Here is an 18,398-nt window from a genome sequence, read left to right on the forward strand (position 1 = left end):
ACACAGGGCAAGGGTAAACCGCACCATGCCCCCCATTTTTTACAGTATTGAAGCTAGGGACGGCCACAGCGCTAGTCGACTCGAAGAAGTATTCGCATTTTTTTTAAATAAAATACTTTCAGAAGGGGAAATAATGACGCACTACAAACTGTACGCGTCGTCGTGTTTACATTTACTTGTTGTAATTTATTTTCGAATGTAGCGACTATTTTGAGTGCACCGACTATTAGTCGGTACAGTCGAATGTATTGACTAACGCGGCATGACAAGTTTAAATACCGAAGACAATGAACATGCTATGTATGGACGCTGAAGGTGTGGAGGAGAAATGATATCAGGACTGTAATCTTGAATCGGTTGGAACAAGAAAGCAAAGGACTGGTAAGAGCCCGCGTAAACGCGAAGTACACCATTTATCGCTATCTATGCATATATGGTTAGCTTCGAATGGGGAATAGCTTGACTGCAGGCTTATTTCTGAAGTTTGGCGTCCTAACAAAGGAAGGTATTGCCCTCGGGGTTTTACCATACTGTGAGAAAGCGTAAAACTGTGCTACTTTTCACAATAATATTAAGTTCTACGAAGACGCTGATCACACGTGAGCTATAGCCAATGCTGGAGAAATGACTTCCACACCAATTAAATATCTTTCATAGCCTCATCAGCGTTTTATATCAAAATCTTGGATGCCTCGCATTCGCTTGACGTGACAGCATAATTAATTGCTGCTTCGCGGCTCGTTAAAACGTCGAAGAAGCAAAAGCCTGTGTTTACGTCATTTACTCTGTCGATTGAGAGCATATTTGCGAGTATTTGGATCCTGAGTGCTCCGGATATTCTCTTTGGTCTTGATAATCATATGTAATAAAATCGATCTAACAGAACGGAGAACAAGATTCAACATAAAGACCGGCACAAAATTCATATAAAAAACTGCTCAGCAAGCGGGTGATTTCCTTCACGATTTCTTTTATTGGCGATAGTGTCAAAACTGAGAATACAACGCCTGGCAAGTTGAATCGGGCACTGCAAACTAAGGAAAGAATGCAACCCTAGCAACGATGCGTTGCTTTTTCGTCGGCGTTTTTATTTTAAGGTTCGATTACAGATGGTTACTTATCTATATCCTTGTTTCTCCCATCCGGTTGTTTCTTATCAACTAGGTACTTTCCGTCTCATATCTTGCATTTCTATGCTCCCTCATTCTTCCGTTTTTGCATAGATGACCCTTCTCGTATGTTTTCACGAACCTCAATACCCCATGTCTACTCATGCCAGTGGATTTTGTCTTCTTTCAGATTTATAGGTCCAATGCTGAATGAAGAAATTGTGATAGGTATCTACTGGGAGGGAAGGGCTCGTCCGTGCATGGGTTGACAAAAGAAGGTTCATTGCTCGAACCTTTAGAAAACGAAATGTTTCTAGTCGTAGAGTTACCAGACATCTTGCTCTGCTCACTGGAATATAATCTAGTTTTTTTTTTTTTTTTTTTTTTTTTTTTTATCTACCTTGCATCTTTCTTGACATCCAACCTTTTTCTTTCTATGCGCTTTCTGTCCTCCGCTTTTTGTCTACATTGTTGCTGGTAATACATTATTCTATTGGCGATATTTAGTAACATCCTCCTAACATTTTTCGAGCGTGGCTTTAGACTTCGTCTGTGTGGTTCTGTGGTTGTCCCTTGTCCGTATCCACAGTCTCGGGTTTACAACTATGTTCTTTTCAACCTTCAGCAGTGGGTCTCTCAATCTTTCCATGGCCCATAAGCCTTTTTTTTTTTACTTTTTGCAGTCTTTCTTTAGTGTGTACGCATATTGCTTCAACTTCTCTTTACCAGTTTTTTAGTGGAATAATTTGTTGCCGTACTCCTCTTTTCAATCCGCCTACTTCCTCACCATACACTTTCCTCAGGCAAGTAGCATAATGCCGCAAAGATTGATGCACATCACTGTCCACTTTTTTTTTTATGTTTCCAGGCTCAGTGTTGCCGTTTTTTCCTCTGAGCGTCGGTCTTTACCGCACAAAAGCTTTCTCTGTAGTGCACACGAAAGGTTACTGTTGTATAGGAGGTATTCACTGGACGCCATATTGGTGGGCGCTGTTCAGAGCGCATGCTCAGAACGAGCTCACATTAATAGGCTACTGAGACCGCTGATCTCGATGGTATGGGATGCACGTTTCGAAAGGTCTGTGGAAGCTGGCCGTCAGCGCGCACTCGGCAGTCGGGCACTCAGCTATGGTCGCGAGTAAATACTCCTTACGGGAAGTATTCATTGGCGGCCATAGCTGTTTGCGCGACTGCTGAGCTCGTGCTAATGGCGGTTCTCCGCTCTTCCCGGCCTGCTGCCCTGTCAAGACACGAAAATTACTACTGTATCAGTCGAATTCTGCTCGCAAAAGTAGCGCTGAAACTGTCGGTACGGTACTCAAGTGCACGAGACGCTTTGCTTCGAGCCGTTCTCGCCGCCACGGCGAGTTGGAGCTTCCTCCAGAGGAGGCCGCAACTCGCCGACATCGCTCGAGTTATTAGCGAGTGCCCACGTTTTAACTTCAACTAGGCAGGAGATAGACGTTGGTTTGCGTCGTATAGCCTGGCTTGGTTCTGCACGCTTTGGTCTTGATCCCGAACGGACAGCGAGCAAGTATGAGTGACGTTATAGTGAATGGAACTTCGTTTCTCATGCAAATATCAGGGCAGAAATTCATTGGAAGCGGGGAAACTTGCTGACATTAGGTATGTTGTCGTTTTTTAAATGAAGAGAAAGTAGGTTAGATATTTTACAAATCATTAAGAAAGTTCGCGTTTTTTTTTTTCATTAGCGTGTTTTTTTACGGTTACAAAATAGACACATAGGAAATAAATAAGGAAACTAAATTTATCGTGGCTTCCAGTGCATAACATTTCACGTGCACATGTCACATTAGCGCATTTTCTTGAGAGCGTCGCCCCAATCTAACAGTACATATTTTTTTCACCAGAAAAGGCTGCAGGCAAACACTGCTTTAACTTGAGTTTGTCTTGCCTACTCTTGTTTGTCTTGCCTAACCTTGCTTTCTAACCTGATCTGCTTGAGCTTGTCTGCGTGACCGTGCTTCAAGCCTGGCCTTCTTTCATTTCTTTGCTACAAACGAAAGGTGGTGGATGATAAATTTGTCGGTAACGTCGGAAGTTTCACGAGCATCCTGCGATCAAAAGGAAACGAGCAGTGAAGTCTGGCAACTCTACCGTCGTACAAATCTCAGGTGCTTTATGTGCACGTTTTCGTTGCACATTTTCTCACAGCAGACGATGACATTAAGGTTGGGGTCGCTGGGCCGCCTCTGAACGGAGTCCACATCAAACTAGTCAACTGGGATGAAGGTGAGTAAGAGGCCTTAATACCACCGACTTTTATACTTAGTGTCCTAGAATGCTCGGAACGAACAACCGCTTCGAGCAGTGAGGAACATATTGTTTTTTGTTTGTTTTAAATTTTACGCTAAATTTAGCGGATCAATGTGGTATAACGTGGCACAAGGAAGTGGCACTGAGACGTCATGTCATGTGATACCTTGACGTTGTGTGACGTCAATTTCCCCGCTAAATTTATCGGGGAAATGCATTGTGGGACGAACGAATGGACGGACGGACGAACAGACGGAATGACAAATGTATGGGATTAAGGAGTTGCGTTGAGGAGAACGCACCATACTTTAAAACATCACGTCCACTCTCCAGCAGCAGTCAATTGATGATTGCAATCGATGGAGCGGGTCTAGCGAATGTTGAGGGCCAATAAATGTTTTAACCGAAGAATGCGATTGGCACTGGGACGTTGTTTACGTCAACGGTCACGATCGATGCCTTGTGTGTCAACGCGTTTTGGGTCTTACCGGTGACCGAAGTTCGCCCTTTGTTAGACTGGCAGAACTCTCCGATTTGTACTTTGTATACTTGTGGTTAATGGTTAATACTGTACTTATTTGAGACTGCATTCGGTGCTCCAAAGTTCACAGAAATTGCCAAAAAGTCGGTCCTATTCGTCCAAAAGGAGCTCCAGACGTTGTCGGTATCTTGAACAACTGGAAATTCCCAGTTAATTGAGGTATTGTGTTAAAAGCGTGGCAGTGAAAACAACTGAGGAGCAACAATGTGCCCCACAGTGAGAAGGTGGAAATGTCTTAATGAAAGTTTTTTTTTTCTCCTTTTCAATCAAGCGGATGCTTTTTTTTTCTTCTTATATGCTGTTTCCAAAGCTCTCCCCTGCTGGACACGTGATAGCGGGTGTGGAAATATTTACGTTTATGAGCTTCAATAAAACCCCGAGAGGCGGCGCACCCAGTTGGGCGCGCCGACTTGTGTCAACCCGCTCGTGTTGTTCCTGCCGGCTACCGTATCTTGGTTCAAACCGAATTACGACATGGTGTTGGAAGTGGGGTGCGGGCAGCCACAAATGTCGAAGACCTGGGACGGCCGCGGGAAAAGAGACAAAAAGAAGTACGGCCGAAGAGAGCCGAGGCTACGCTGAAATCGTCAGGGGCGTCGAAGAATACAAGATGGCGACAAAAGAGCAACGGGAACAACGGCCAGACAAGCCTAAGTTCAGTTTCGCGCCACCAACGCAATTCAACTTCAAGCGCCCAGAAGAGTGGACAGCATGGTCCCGCCTCTTCACGAGGTACAGGAGAGTATCGCGGCTCATCGAGGAAGACGGGCCAGCTCAAGTGGACGCCTTGATCTACTGCCTCGGCGGGGACGCAGAGGATATACTGGCATAGCAACGACGCTGTCGGAGGAAGAGAAGGTGGACTTTGAGAAGGTGATCAAGGTGTTAGAAGGCCACTGTGTAGGGAAAAGAGACGTCATCCATGAGCGAGCAAGATTTCACCAGCGGAAGCAAGAGCCAGGCGAAACAGTTGAGGCGATTGTGACTGCCCTGCACAAACTGGTGGCTCAGTGCAGTTACGGAGCACTTAAGGACGAATTGGTGCGGGACCGCCTGGTGGTTGGCCTGCAAGACGCGAAGCTGTCCGAGACCTTGCAAAGGGATCCAGATCTCACCTTAGAGATGGCAGTACGGAAGGCGAGAGAGAAAGAAGCCGTTCTAAGACAACAGGCTGTCGTGCGTCAGGAAAAACAAACAGAAGGAGCCGTCATCTGTCGACGCTCTGCGGAAAGCTGCCAGCAAAGGCCGTTTCAGTGCCGGGGACGCAGCAAACAATACCGCGGGACGGAAAAAGTCGCCGCACGGGTTGGCCCTCAGTTGCGGGAGATGCGGCGGCCAATGGTTTCACGAAAGAAGCAGCTGCCCAGCATCCACATCCAAGTGCCACTCCTGTGGCCAGAGAGGCCACTGGCAAAAGATGTGCAACAAGAAATCTTGGCGGGAGGTCATCAAAGAAGAGAAAGAGGCCTCACCAGAGAGATGGGACACTGAGTGCACTAAAGGTGGGAAAAAACACAGCAGCACAGATAAAGACACTAAACGTTAATTGGAACCCGGTTTGTTTCAAGATAGACACCGGAGCAGATGTCAATGCTGTGCCACTAGGTGAGGTACCAGATGCAACTGCAGTAAGGCGCAAAACGGTAAGACTGTGCGTGTTTAGGGGTTAAAAGCGCTAAAAACGACGGACGAGTAGGAGAGACACACACCATAAAGCGCTCTGTGGTGTGTGTCTCTCCTACTCGTCCGTCGTTTTTAGCGCTTTTAACCCCTAAACATGTTCAACCAACTAGCCCAAATCCAAACCCTTCTGAGACTGTACGGGCCGGGGGGCAGCCTCTCAAGGTGCTGGGAATGCTCAAAGCCACGCTAAGTTGTGGGAAAAACAGCATTAGGGAGGAGATGCATGTCGTCGACGGACTAGAAGAACCCCTGCTGGGACGTCGTGCAAGCACAGAATTAAAGCGAGTACAGCTCCTGCAGGAAGTGACAGAGGCCCTAAGTACCAAATACAAGGAGAGGTTTCCAGAACTGTTTAATGGACTGGGTGTAATGCAAGGTGACTACAACATCAAGATCAAGGCTGACGCAAGCCCAGTGTCAGTGAACACGTCCCGTAGAGTCCCCTTGGCCCGAGTCCGAAAAGTGGCAGATCTGGCACCCTGGTGCTCAGCCGTGGTGGTGATTCCTAGACCAAACGAGGAGGCCAAGATTTGTGTGGACTTGACAAACTTCAACAAGAGTATAGAAATTGAGAAACTTGTTCTTCCATCAGTAGAAGAAACTCTGGGCGCCTCTCTGGCACAAAGATATTTTCCAAGCTAGATGCAAAAGTTTGATTTTGGCAAGTAAAACTGGCACAAGAGTCCCAGCTTCTCACATTTATAACCCCCTCGGGCAGGTTTTGTTTCCAAAGGCTTTCCTTTGGTATCTCTTCAGCGCCGGAGCATTTCCAGAGACGCATGAACCAAGTGCTCGAGGGGATACCTGGAGCGTCGTGTCACATGGACGACATTTTGTTCACGCGAGCAGATGTCTCGGAGCATGACAAGAGGCTGGAAGAGCTCCTGAAGAGACTGAATGCGACAGGAATCACTCTTAATGACAAGTGTGCGTTTTCAAAGCAGGGTTGGGCAGTATCGCGATACAAATGTATCGCGATAGTATTTCAGAAATACATTTCGTATCTGTACTTCTGTATCGCGATACATTTTTTTCACCAGTATTTGTATTCCTGTATCGAAATACATTTGGAATGTTTCTTTGTATCGCGATACAATCAGGATGAAATGTATTTCGTTACATTTCTTGAAAAACACTCCCCCCCCCCCCCCCCCGAAAAAAAAAAAAAAACAAGTCCGAACGCATCTTTTTTTTTTTTTTTTTACTTCTGAGGGCACCAGAGTCAAGGAGATGCTGGGGCATTGTTACTATGCTGGCCAAGGTTCCTTTTGATTCTGCAAACTATTTTTCAATTCGTCCTCTTCTCTCTTCTGAGAAGTGTCGCGTAGTTGGGGACTCGAACCAGGTGCCGTGCCAGGAGTGGAATCAGAGCATCTTCTGCTGCAGGGATTTCTTGAGTCATTGTTTGCTGGCATCCAATGCCCGCTGCTAACCGTCTCTCTCGCCTTAGCGTACAGAATACACCCAGCCGGCAAAGCTGAGTCACATTCCGTTGCAGCACGAGCCTGGCGGTGGTTGACTTGAAATAGTAGGAAAACTCACGCTGTGAAGTTCAACACATACTCGAATGCATCTGCGGCTGCGCCCGTAACATTGCACGGCTCAAGGGTACGTCATCAGCCGACGTGCACGTGTCCCGCTGCTATATGGTGATCCGAAACCCAGAAAGAGGCCAGAAGTGGCCTCGCTGTGCCATCCCAGACTACGTGCTCCCGCGACTCGTCTCGAGACCGCTGTTTTTCGGACAGCTCGCACCTGTGCCGGCAATATCAGCTCGCAATCCACGAGGTCTCTGTTTGGATAATGCTAGGCAAAACTTGAGGACTGCAATCCGTGCGTCGGTGGCGGAGGGTTGGTAGTAAGCACCTTCAAAACAGGGATGCTACCGTATCGTTTTTTCAACCGCAACAGAAGATAAGACATGTATTCCAAGATGCTTCAGGTGGTCCACTATTCTCAAAAATTCTAAATGACACTGCATGCAAAATCTTCAACTAGGTAACCTACGACGAAAGTACGTATTTTCCTTTCATACAGCAGCGTGGTAAAGTTTCGCGTTTAAGGCCACTTCTAAAGATAAAGAATACTAGTTCATTCCACCGTGACATCATGTGATCAATGCTGACAGGATTCCCTCGTCAGACAGACAGGATGTCATGGAAGGAACCGTGGTCAGCCCTTGATGGAACGTTTTTTTGGGCCCATTGAAGACTCCTTGTCGTCCGAAACCACTACCTTCAAGGCAAAGTGCCAAGCCTACAGGAAAGTAATTTCGTGATCGAAAGCATCCACTTCAAACTTCAAGCTTCATCTCATTTGGCGTCTCAAAAACATTTGGAAAATGTATTGCACTATCAGTATTTCTGTATTTGTATTTCTGCCCTCCCTAAAATGTATTCCTATATTTGTATTCCCAAATACTTTTTGCCTCTTTTTAAAGTGTATTGCCGATACGTATCGCGATATATTTTTACAGATATATCTTAGTATCAGTATTTTAGCTACTATTTTAGTGTATCCCAGTATTTGTATTTCCAAATGCATTTTTGAGTATTTCTGCCCAACCCTGTTTCAAAGACGTCGGTGAAGTTCTTGGGACACGTCCCGAGTGAGAAGGGGATTCAGCCAGACCCGGAAAGAGGGAGAGCAATCGTGGACTTCCGTGCACCGGTCTGTGTTACGGAGGTCCGCCAGTTTATTGGCATCACCAATCAAGTTGGACAATTTTTGCCAAACCTGTCGGAAAAGTTGAAACCCATCAGAGATCTCCTCAGGAAAGACACCGAATGGAACTGGGACATCTAGCAGCAAGGAGCAATTGACCAAGTGAAGGAGGCCATCAACGAAGCTACAGCTCTAAAGCTCTACGATCCCGGACAGCAGCTGATAGTGTCAGCAGATACCTCGTCCTACGGACCAGGTGCAGTACTGTTGCAAAAAGATGGACAAGGGCTAATGCGTCCGGTTGCTTTTGCATCCAAAGATCTGTGTGAGACAGAAGGGAGGTATGCGAAATAGAAAAAGAGGCTTATTGCAGTCACGTGGACATGGGAACAGTTCGAGAAGTTCCTGATAGGAACAAAGTTCCATGTGCAAACGGTCCATCGACCCCTTGTCGTACTATGGGAGACCGTGAGTTGAATGCCATTCCTGCGCGTATCCAAAGGTTCACGCTGAGGCTTATACGCTTCGACTGCTCCTTAGAGCATGTGCCCGAGAAAGAGTTATGGACGACCGATGCTGTCTCCAGGTCTCCTGTGGAGCCTCCAGAGAAAACGGAAGAGGAGCCAGAGGCATATGTTCAGCAGGTGAAAAGCTCCCTGCCAGCTATGGGCCGCTACCTAGAGGAGGTGCGGGCAGCACAGAACGAAGATCCGGTGCGCTGCAAACAGAGTTCTGCACAACGGGATGGCCGAACAAGACCGACATCCCTCCCGAGATTGCGCCTTACTTCAGGAAGGACAGCCTCACCATACAAAGCAACCTCCTGGTGAGGGTAACAGACTGGTAATCCCGAAGTCATTGTGGAAGAATGTGCTGTGCAAGTTGCATGCAGGACACCAAGGAGTGCCCAAGTGCCGAGAACGAGCAAGAAGGTTAGTGTGGTGGCCAGGATTGAACACCGAGTTGCAAGACGTGGTTTCAAACTGCACAAGTGCATCCAAGAGCGCACGCTAAGAGTCGAACCTACGATAGCCTCAGAGCTTCCGGAATATACATGGCAACGAGTAACAGCAGATCTATTTGAACTGAAGGGCAGGAACTATATTGTAGTGGTTTACTACTACTCCCGGTTTATTGAAGTATGCCTGCTACGCCAAACATCAGAGGTGGTTGTGGCCCACCTCAAGTTTGCGTCATCCCGCCATGGGATACCCGAGGTGTTCAGGTCGGACAATGGACCGCAGTTTACGTCCCTAACTTTTGAAGAATTTACAAAGTACCAGATTTGCCACATAAACACAGCCCAGATTTTCCCCAAACCAATGGAGAGGCAGACGAATATTAGAAGTTGCTAAGGACATCTTAAAGAAGGCCAAAGAGCCTGACCTTGCACTTTTAATTAACAGAACCACTCCAGGCCCCTGTGGATTCAGTCAGCAGAACTGCTTATGGGATGGCGGCTACTTACAACACTGCCTACCTTATCATCCCAGCAGTTGCCGAAAATGCCCAACCACATGGTTTTTCGGAAAAAGGATAAAGAAGAGAAACGAAAGCAAGCTCAAGGGTACAACCAACGGTACGGGGTAAGCTATCGCAAGGAGCTACCCATAGGAAGTTCGGTGTAGGTCAGAGACTCTGGCAGGACGGGACAAGTAGCGAGCAAAACAACTAACCCAAGATCGTTTGTGGTAGAGACACCATCCAGATAACTCGTCAGGAACACATACCACTTGGTCCGAACAGAAACCTCAAGACTGTGTGCAGACCCCATCCTTCCAGGACGAAGAACCAATCAACCAACGAACCAGCATGGGGTCCAGACGAAGACCCATCGACAGCTCTTATGATAAAGGAAACTAACGCTGACTCCAGCACAGAGGAAGAGGAGCCTTGCATACGCACGTGAGCAGGAGGACGAATCGTCCGTCCCTCAAGGTTCGGGGACTAGTTTCACCTCCTTTGTGGGAAAGATAGATGTGGTAATATTTACGTTTATGAGCTGCAATTAAACCCTGAGAGGGGGCGCACCTAGTTGGGCGCGCCGACTTGGGTCAATCCGCTCGTGTTGTTCCTGCCGGATACCGTATCTCGGTCCAAACCGAGCTACGACAGCGGAAACATAATTTTTTTTTCTCCGGCGTCTCGGGGAAAACGCGTTGGGTGACTAAGATTATGCACCCTAAAGTAACACCACCTAGATGACAAGGCCGTAGGGCTAAATTTTCTACCTTACTTACTGAGGGCCAGCGCGGGACATATATTGGACGCGAATGTTATGTCAATGTTCGGCTGGAACTCGGGTTCTCACCAATCGCACTCGAAGGCCACACGAAATATTTTTTTAATGCATTAGCGTTAGAACGTTTGTTTTGACGAAAACCCGGTGGTGTCTCCCGTTTGTCAGTTGTCGCGTGCGACGCCCCCATTGATCCGATGCGCTGACGAGAGCACGCGTCAACCTCTCTCTCTCTCCCCGGCGCTGACAGACTGACATACACTGCCGGGTTTTCACGCGCATTTGACGGCAGTCACGCGCAACACCACCTAGATAACATAGCCAAAGTGCTGAATGATATGGCGTCATCAGAGAAGCTAGGCCAACGCTGGATACAGAGTGGAAACGAGTGCTGCGTCAGCTCTGGGCCTCGAGTCAAGTATGAGCCGAACGTTGACGCAATCGTCGTGTCCATGCTGTGCCCAGCGTTGGCCTTCTCTGATGACGCCATTTCATTCAGCACTTCGGCTTTCTTATTTAGCAGGTGTTGCGCCGCGGCGCCGCGGAATGCGGGCGTGCTCAGTTGCCGCTCTGCTGTTGCCGGTTGTTTTTCGCTCTGGGTTTCCGTAGTAGCGGTGCGTGTGCTGTGATGTGTGTGTGTGTAGTCAGAACTATGAATACGGTTCTCTCCATGACTGATATGGATGCGGTTCTTTCTACGAGTGGTATGGATGTTGTCCTTTGCACGAGTGATATGGATGACTGTGTCCAAGGGTGGCGACGTACTCTGACAGGCGAAGTACAAAAAAGGGGGTGAAAACAATTACAGGGGGATCCATTGGTGGATTCCTGGGCAATTTGTTAGCATGACTCGAGGAAAACGCCACACACGCACCCCCTTGGGAAACGCAAACACTGACCTCGTAACGAGGCCAAAAAGAGGCAGCAAAAACTAGAGAAAGCAAAAGAGAAAGCCAAAAGAAAAAAAGTGAAGAGGTTAGCGTTTCTCGAAGGGGGACGTCTGTAGCAGTATCCAAAGGTCATGCTGACGCATTCCCAAAGAACCCAGCGAAGGGTCTTCCTGTATTTTTTTCCCCAAAAGTTTCAGCGGAATTATATGCTGAAACTAAGGGATTATGACTTTGGGCATGCTCTATCAGAACTTTTGGCACCAATTTGGGCCTCATTATTTCTCGTCAGGTGGCTACCGGTCAACAGACAAGCCCTACCCTCGTGGTGAAATTGTCGTCGGTGGCCCCACAGTGGCAGCGGGCTACTTCAAGCGACCCGAACTCACGTTAGAGTGCTTCGAGAGCGGCCCCATTCCGTGGTTCTACACGGGAGACATTGGAGAATTCATTCCTCAAGGTCTCCTGCGGATCATCGGTGAGTACCGTACAAGAGGATGGGGTCAGTCATTGTGAAGGGTTGTGTTTAGGGAGGTATGAAACCGGCATTTTTTGTCCAGGGTTAAACGAGCCCCTTGGAACTTATCAGTCTGCTGCATTTCTAAGTTGGGCGCTCTCATCCTCCAAATTAATAATATGCAAAAAAACTGTTGCCCAAAATTGTTGTTCATGATGCAGCTCAATTGCGACATTACTTTGCACCGTCTTCTACTGTGTTAACGTTTTTTTTTTAATTGTTATTAAGCTGGCATAGGAACTGCTGTGGAAATTTTAGAAATACTTTAAGTTTAGTCTTCAATTACCGTTGCTTCTTCTGTTACGATTTTGATCGCTTTATACGAGGGTGCTTCTTCGGTGGCTAATTTTGAGGGTGCTACAGAGGATTCCATTCGAAATGCTGTAGATGTTGCGTTTTAACTGAAGCCCTCTATGCTAACCTGCGGAGCTTGTGCTCGTCTTGCACGATGCGCACGCCACTAACTCATCTACCGACCCGTCAAACAAAGCCCGCTCAAAGTTGTCCCGCGAAGCGCTTCTTCACAGTGCTCACGTCGTATTATAGAACCAAGCGGGTAGCTACACACTCTGCGCGCCACTCCGAACGAGTCATTGAGGCTTATCAAAGTATAGTTGTTCGTCAACACGTACAGTGGCTAGCGACGAGCTAGATTGCGTAAACGACGGCAGTACAAATTACGCTGTCGCACGGCTACGCGCTTGCGTCGGGATTGGGGAGGTATTGCGCGCGGGGAGTATAATAATAATAATAATAATAATAATAATAATAAAGTTTATTTCCCATTCGATACAAGAATGGAGGAAACAGAGGGAAAAAGCTGTTTAACAGCTTGACTGAGCCCCCTGCTCCCTTACAGTTCCACATGACAGATATGATTTCTGTTATGGTTTAAGTGATTTCTGTAATAAACATAATATTATTACAAACAACCAGTATGGTTTCCAAAAAGGTAAATCAACTGAAATGGCACTGCTAAATATCAAAAACAAAATCATAGACAATATTGAAAATCAGTGCTATACTCTGGGTGTTTTTTTAGATTTCAGGAAGGCCTTCGATTCTATAAAACACGACATCCTACTCCGAAAGTTACCGCTGTATGGAATAAGAGGCAGTGCGCTAAACTTGATAAGCAGTTACATGACCTCACGTTTTCAATATACCGTCCTCAATGATATGCGCTCTCCTTTAGCAAAAATTCGATACGGTGTGCCGCAGGGGTCGATTCTCGGGCCATTACTTTTCCTTCTTTACATCAATGATATAGTAAACAACCCACAAACACCTAACATAATTTTATATGCAGATGATGCGAATGTATTCTTTACTGGTAGCTGTTTGGATAGCAGAGAAAGAGAAACAAATAATTGGCTGGAGCAACTTCATTTATGGTTAGGCTCAAACCAGTTAGAGCTGAATACGGCAAAGACTAAGTACATTATTTTTAGAGCAAAAAATAAGCCCATAACTAGCGAAATTAGTATATCTTTTCAAAACTCGAATATTGAACGCGTGGAATCCTTTAAATTTCTTGGTGTTCGTTGTCACGAAAATCTATACTGGACTTGTCAAGTGAACGAACTCCGAAGGGATATTTCTAGATCAATTGGTTTAATTTGTAAGCTAAAATACCTTCTTCCAGCCTGGTTAAAAAAACAACTGTATATATCTCTGATTCACTCGAGGCTGCATTACTGTTTATTGGTCTGGGGGACGACTACAGCAAGTAATATTAAGCAATTATTTACATTGCAAAAACGCGCAGTTAGGTCAATTGATAATTTACCTTGGACTGAATCGACTTCCCCTAGCTTTATTAAACATGGAATATTAACGTTAGACAATTTTTTTGCCTAAAGGTCGCAATTTCAGTTCATACTCAAATAAACACGAATCCCGCAATATTTTACGAAACATATTTATTTAAGCAAACAAATTACAATTTGAGACACCAGCAGTTTTCAAAACCTAAAATAAGAACTAATTACGGTACACAAAAAATATCCTACCAGATACCCGATCTTCTTAACAGAAATTATTGTGTATTCGAATTAGCCCAGACAATAGCGTCCGTGTTTCTTTTCAAAAAATACCTTACGGTATACTTCAATGTGCCTAGTGTGTATTCCTAGTATAGTTCACATCAAAATAGATTGTACATTTTTTGAGTGTCATATTTTTATCTTCTCAGATATTGTTTTATTTTTTTATTTATGCTGTTTTTGATTCATTTCCTGTGCCCTGCTGCTGAGTGCTGTAACGGGGGTTGGGGACCTAGTCAGGTGATTCGTTTTCGCCTTTTGTCCCAACCTCCCTGACAGTTGTGTCAAAAATAAAATAAACAAACAAACAAACAAAGATTAGAAATACAAAGCAATAGCAAAAATATCAACATTGTATACAAAAATAGATTATAACCTATTGCAGAAAAGTAATATATTCAATTCAAATAAGAAAATAAATCTTGCATTGTGACAGACATTATAGCAACGTTTTTGTTTAAGAGGAAATTTAGTAAAGTAGGTAGCATATATTTTAGAGGCTGCATGGAATAGTTATGGCAAAGAGGCACAGCCCAACGTGCCGCCGAACGAGTTGGATAGGAGGTAACATGTTCCCTTAGTTTAGAAAGTTTGGCCAAAATATCCATGTTTTTTTTTCTACCTTAAAACGGACCATAAGTTTATATGTATACATGTCGAAAACACGCAACAAATTATATTTTTCAAACAAACCCTTGGAGCTTGAGATATAAGAAACATTAACAATGAGGCGAACAAAATTTTTTTTTTGTATATTTGAACTGGTGGTTGTACCTCATACCAGGTGGCAGTAGTTTAAGTGGGATGCAAATAGAGTTTGATAAATAAGTAGTTTAACGTTGTTTGGTAAAATAAAATGGTTTCGAGAGACTAATCCGATGACCCTGTACAACCGAGGAAGCATATAGCTTACATGGTCGTCCGAAGACAAATACTGGTTAAAAATAACGCTAAGACTTTTGAAATTTTCCACTATCTCTATAACATTTGAATTTATTACGAGACTTTTCGTTATAAAAACGCTTCTATTTTTGGTTCGAAAAAAAAATTGCTTTGGTTTTACTACTACTAATTTCAAGCCCGTTGTCGGATGCCCAATTTTGCAACCCCGTTAAAGTATCATTTGCGCAGTTAAGTTCATCACTAGTCTTAGCCGAAAATAAAAGGGTTGTATCGTCTGCATATATAACAAATTTAGCAAGAGAATCTATGTTAACAATATCATTAATATAAATGTTAAAAAGCAAAGGTCCCGAGATACTCCCCTGTGGTACACCAGAGAAAACAGACTTTGCATTAGATGAAAAACCATTTAAATATACAAACTGCTTACGATTACTCAAATATGACTGAAGCAACGTAAGTGCTTGGCCCCGAATTCCATAAAGATAAAGTTTTTTTAGCAATAAAGTATGGTTTAGATAATCAAACGCTTTCGTAAAATCAATAAATACGGCTAAAGCTATCTGGTTTGCCTCAAAACTCTTTAAAATAAATTATTTTTGTTCTAGTAATGCTAGATCTGTCGAACGATGCTTCATGAACCCAAATTGATCATTAGTAATTACGCGATACTTATTAAAAAAATTTGACAGACGAATGTAAATACGTTTTTCTAAGCCCTTAGAAAAAAACGGTAAGATAGAGATAGGTCTATAATTATTTATGTCGTTCTTGTCTCCCTTTTTATAAAGCACAGACACTCTAGCTTTTTGCATAAGCTGCGGAAACACCCCAGTTGAAAAACATAAATTAAAAATGTAAGTAAGGAAGGGAGTGATCAGTGGTAAAACATATTTTACCGGTCGAATCTGCATACCATCGGCATCACAGCTATGGCTATTTTTTAATTCCATAAAGACAGTAGACACCTCTGTATCAGTAACTGGCAATATAAAAATAGAATCCCTAGTTTTAAAGGTTATATTATCACATGCAGCATCCCTACAGTTAATTTGGGGCAAATCAACAAACCTGTCATTAAATGTGTTTGCCAACGACACGCCAGTTAATTTCTTCCCTGCAGAAATAATGCATTCTACGCAATGAAACGTTTTGCCTTCTATAACTGAATTTAAGTTTTTCCACATAAGGTCAGAACGGCCTACAGAGTGTCTAAAGGAATCATGGTAATAGCGCTCCCTTCCTTTTCTCAGGGCGTTTGTCAGTTGATTACGGTACGATTTAAAAGTCCGAAGGTCATTGGGATCTCTAGTTTTTGGGAACTTTCTATATAGCGCATTTTTACCCTATATGTTTTCAAGTAGATCTACAGTTATCTATGGTTTCCGAATGCGTTTCTTCACTTTAATTAGTTTGTAAGGAAAATTGCTCTGATAAAGGCTTTTAAACCGCTCAAGAAAAAAATTGTACGCCTCATCAGGATCGCTCTTTGAAAAGATATCATCCCAATTTGTATTTGCCACATATTCCGCGAACCTCTCCAAACCATCCGGCGTAACACACTGGACTTGCGCAGAAGATGTCGGATCTTTCTTTTTTTGCGTTATTCATTTTGACGCACAAAAAATAGGAAGATGATCACTGAGGTCATAATTAATTATGCCAGATCTTATACGACTTTCCTCGTAATTTGTTATAAATAAATAAATCAAGGTTTTTGAGGTAACATTAACTCTGGTCGGAGAGTTAATTACAGTACGACAACCATTTATAAGTATTAAATTTTCCTACTCCCTTTTTGAAACAGTATTACTTAACATATTCACATTGAATCGCCGCCGCATATAATCTTCAGCTTGTTTCCTTTTGCGAAATCAAAAAGGGCGCTCAGAAAATTCAAGAAAGGGGACAAAGCGCCTCCAGGGGGGCGGTAAATGACCGAAACAAAGTCGTTTTTTGTTCGCAATGATAAAGCTTCGTAATCTTTAGTGATAACGGTAAACGAAGGCAGTAACTCGCAATCAACGCTTTCTTTAATCAAAATTGAACCCCCCCCCCCCCTCGGGTTTCGCTGCGATTGATAAAAAAACATTGATACAAACGCAATCTGAAAACATCGGTATGGTCAGCATAATAATCTCAAAATCGGAAAGCTCAGCAAAAAAAAACAAAAAAAAAAACACTCAAGATCAACACTTTTATTTTTCGCTGATCGAATATTAATATGTAAACAGTGAGTTGATAAGGAAAACTCTTCTCCGATAAAAGCTTCAAACTCAGAAGGCAATACATATTCTGAGACTGCCATTTCAAAGGAAAGTATAAACAGGAAAAAAAAAAATGCAGAGAAAGGGTGCACACACCAGTTGCTTAGCTCATGTTTGGCAAATCGTGTTCACTCTTTACTGTCTTGGCAGGGTCACCGGTTTTCCTCCTGACAAAGATGTTACCATTTCAGTGCCAAACATACTGAAAATTGTGTTCTCTTGCCCATTGTTTCGTAGACCACAAGAGCGCTTTATCTTGACGAGTCATATTTTCCAGAATAAACTCGTTATCATTGGGGCGTTTAAGGTTGCGTATTTTGTCCACCCAGCGATCGCGAGTCTGTTGTTGCGTGAAGTGCAGAATTATACCAGGGATCTTTTCTGTTTTATAAGGGAGCCTGTGCATTGAAACAATTTCGCATGGGACGAGAGTCGGAACCTCTAACTTAGCAGCTACCTCATTGACCAGGGACAGCAAGTTTTCATTTGCGGTTTGTGGGACCCCGTGGATTTCCAGGTTTTGTTTTCTATTGTGCCATTCCAGTCAATTCACCTCCCGTTTCAACTCTGTAAGTTGTCCTTCCGTCCCGGCGTTCTCGATTTTTTCCACACGTCTTGTTAAACTTTTTATGTCTTTGTCATGGTGGCCAACACTCTTCAGTAGTTCATCATACTGGTCTGACATGTTTTGAACAGAAGTTTCAATGGCGGATACGGTTTCCTTCATACTCAACAAACTGTTCAGTTTCAGGTTCATGCTTGTAAGCAAGCTGTTCACATCGATTTCGGCATCTTTCTTAGCCTTCCCGGTTTGACTTCTTTTCGCGACACTACAGGTCTCGCACCGCCAGGCTTTCTGAGACTTCACATTTCTCGCTTTAAAGGTTGATTCCGCGATGCCACAGCAAGTTCATAAGTGATATGTGAATTGACATTCTGGACACGTTATATTAGGTTTGTCATCTGATAACACTTCATGGCACTTTGGACAAACATCGTCATCTTCATCACTCATCGGGACGCGAGCACAATACAGGAAAAGGGCGAAGGCAGCAGCGGCAGCAGCAGCACGGGAGTTATTAGAAAGGCTTTCAATAACAAGGGCACTAACCTGCAGGAAGTCACAGGCAACTGATCAAACACACTGTATTGTTTGCCGCTGCCGCTGCCGAGTGAAGAAAGCAGATCTTGCTGGCGGTTTTTGTAGTCGAGTCGTCGAGATAGGTGTCGCTCCGACGCCGGCACGTGGTGACACGTAAGGATGAC

The 18,398-nt window shown here is 44.4% G+C and overlaps 1 protein-coding gene across 1 annotated transcript in view; it reads left to right on the plus strand.

Moving 5' to 3' along the window:
* LOC120850533 (long-chain-fatty-acid--CoA ligase 3) overlaps window positions 1–18,398 on the plus strand; it is a 72,688-nt gene that overhangs the window by 32,321 nt on the left and 21,969 nt on the right. The window contains exons 12-13 of the mRNA XM_042292787.1: window positions 3,288–3,362; window positions 11,693–11,878. Coding sequence (XP_042148721.1) covers window positions 3,288–3,362; window positions 11,693–11,878 — 261 coding nt within the window. The remainder of the gene's footprint in view (window positions 1–3,287; window positions 3,363–11,692; window positions 11,879–18,398) is intronic.

This window comes from Ixodes scapularis, unplaced genomic scaffold (assembly GCF_016920785.2).
Source record: "Ixodes scapularis isolate PalLabHiFi unplaced genomic scaffold, ASM1692078v2 PGA_scaffold3__209_contigs__length_174095766, whole genome shotgun sequence".
Taxonomy (NCBI): Eukaryota; Metazoa; Arthropoda; class Arachnida; order Ixodida; family Ixodidae; genus Ixodes; species Ixodes scapularis.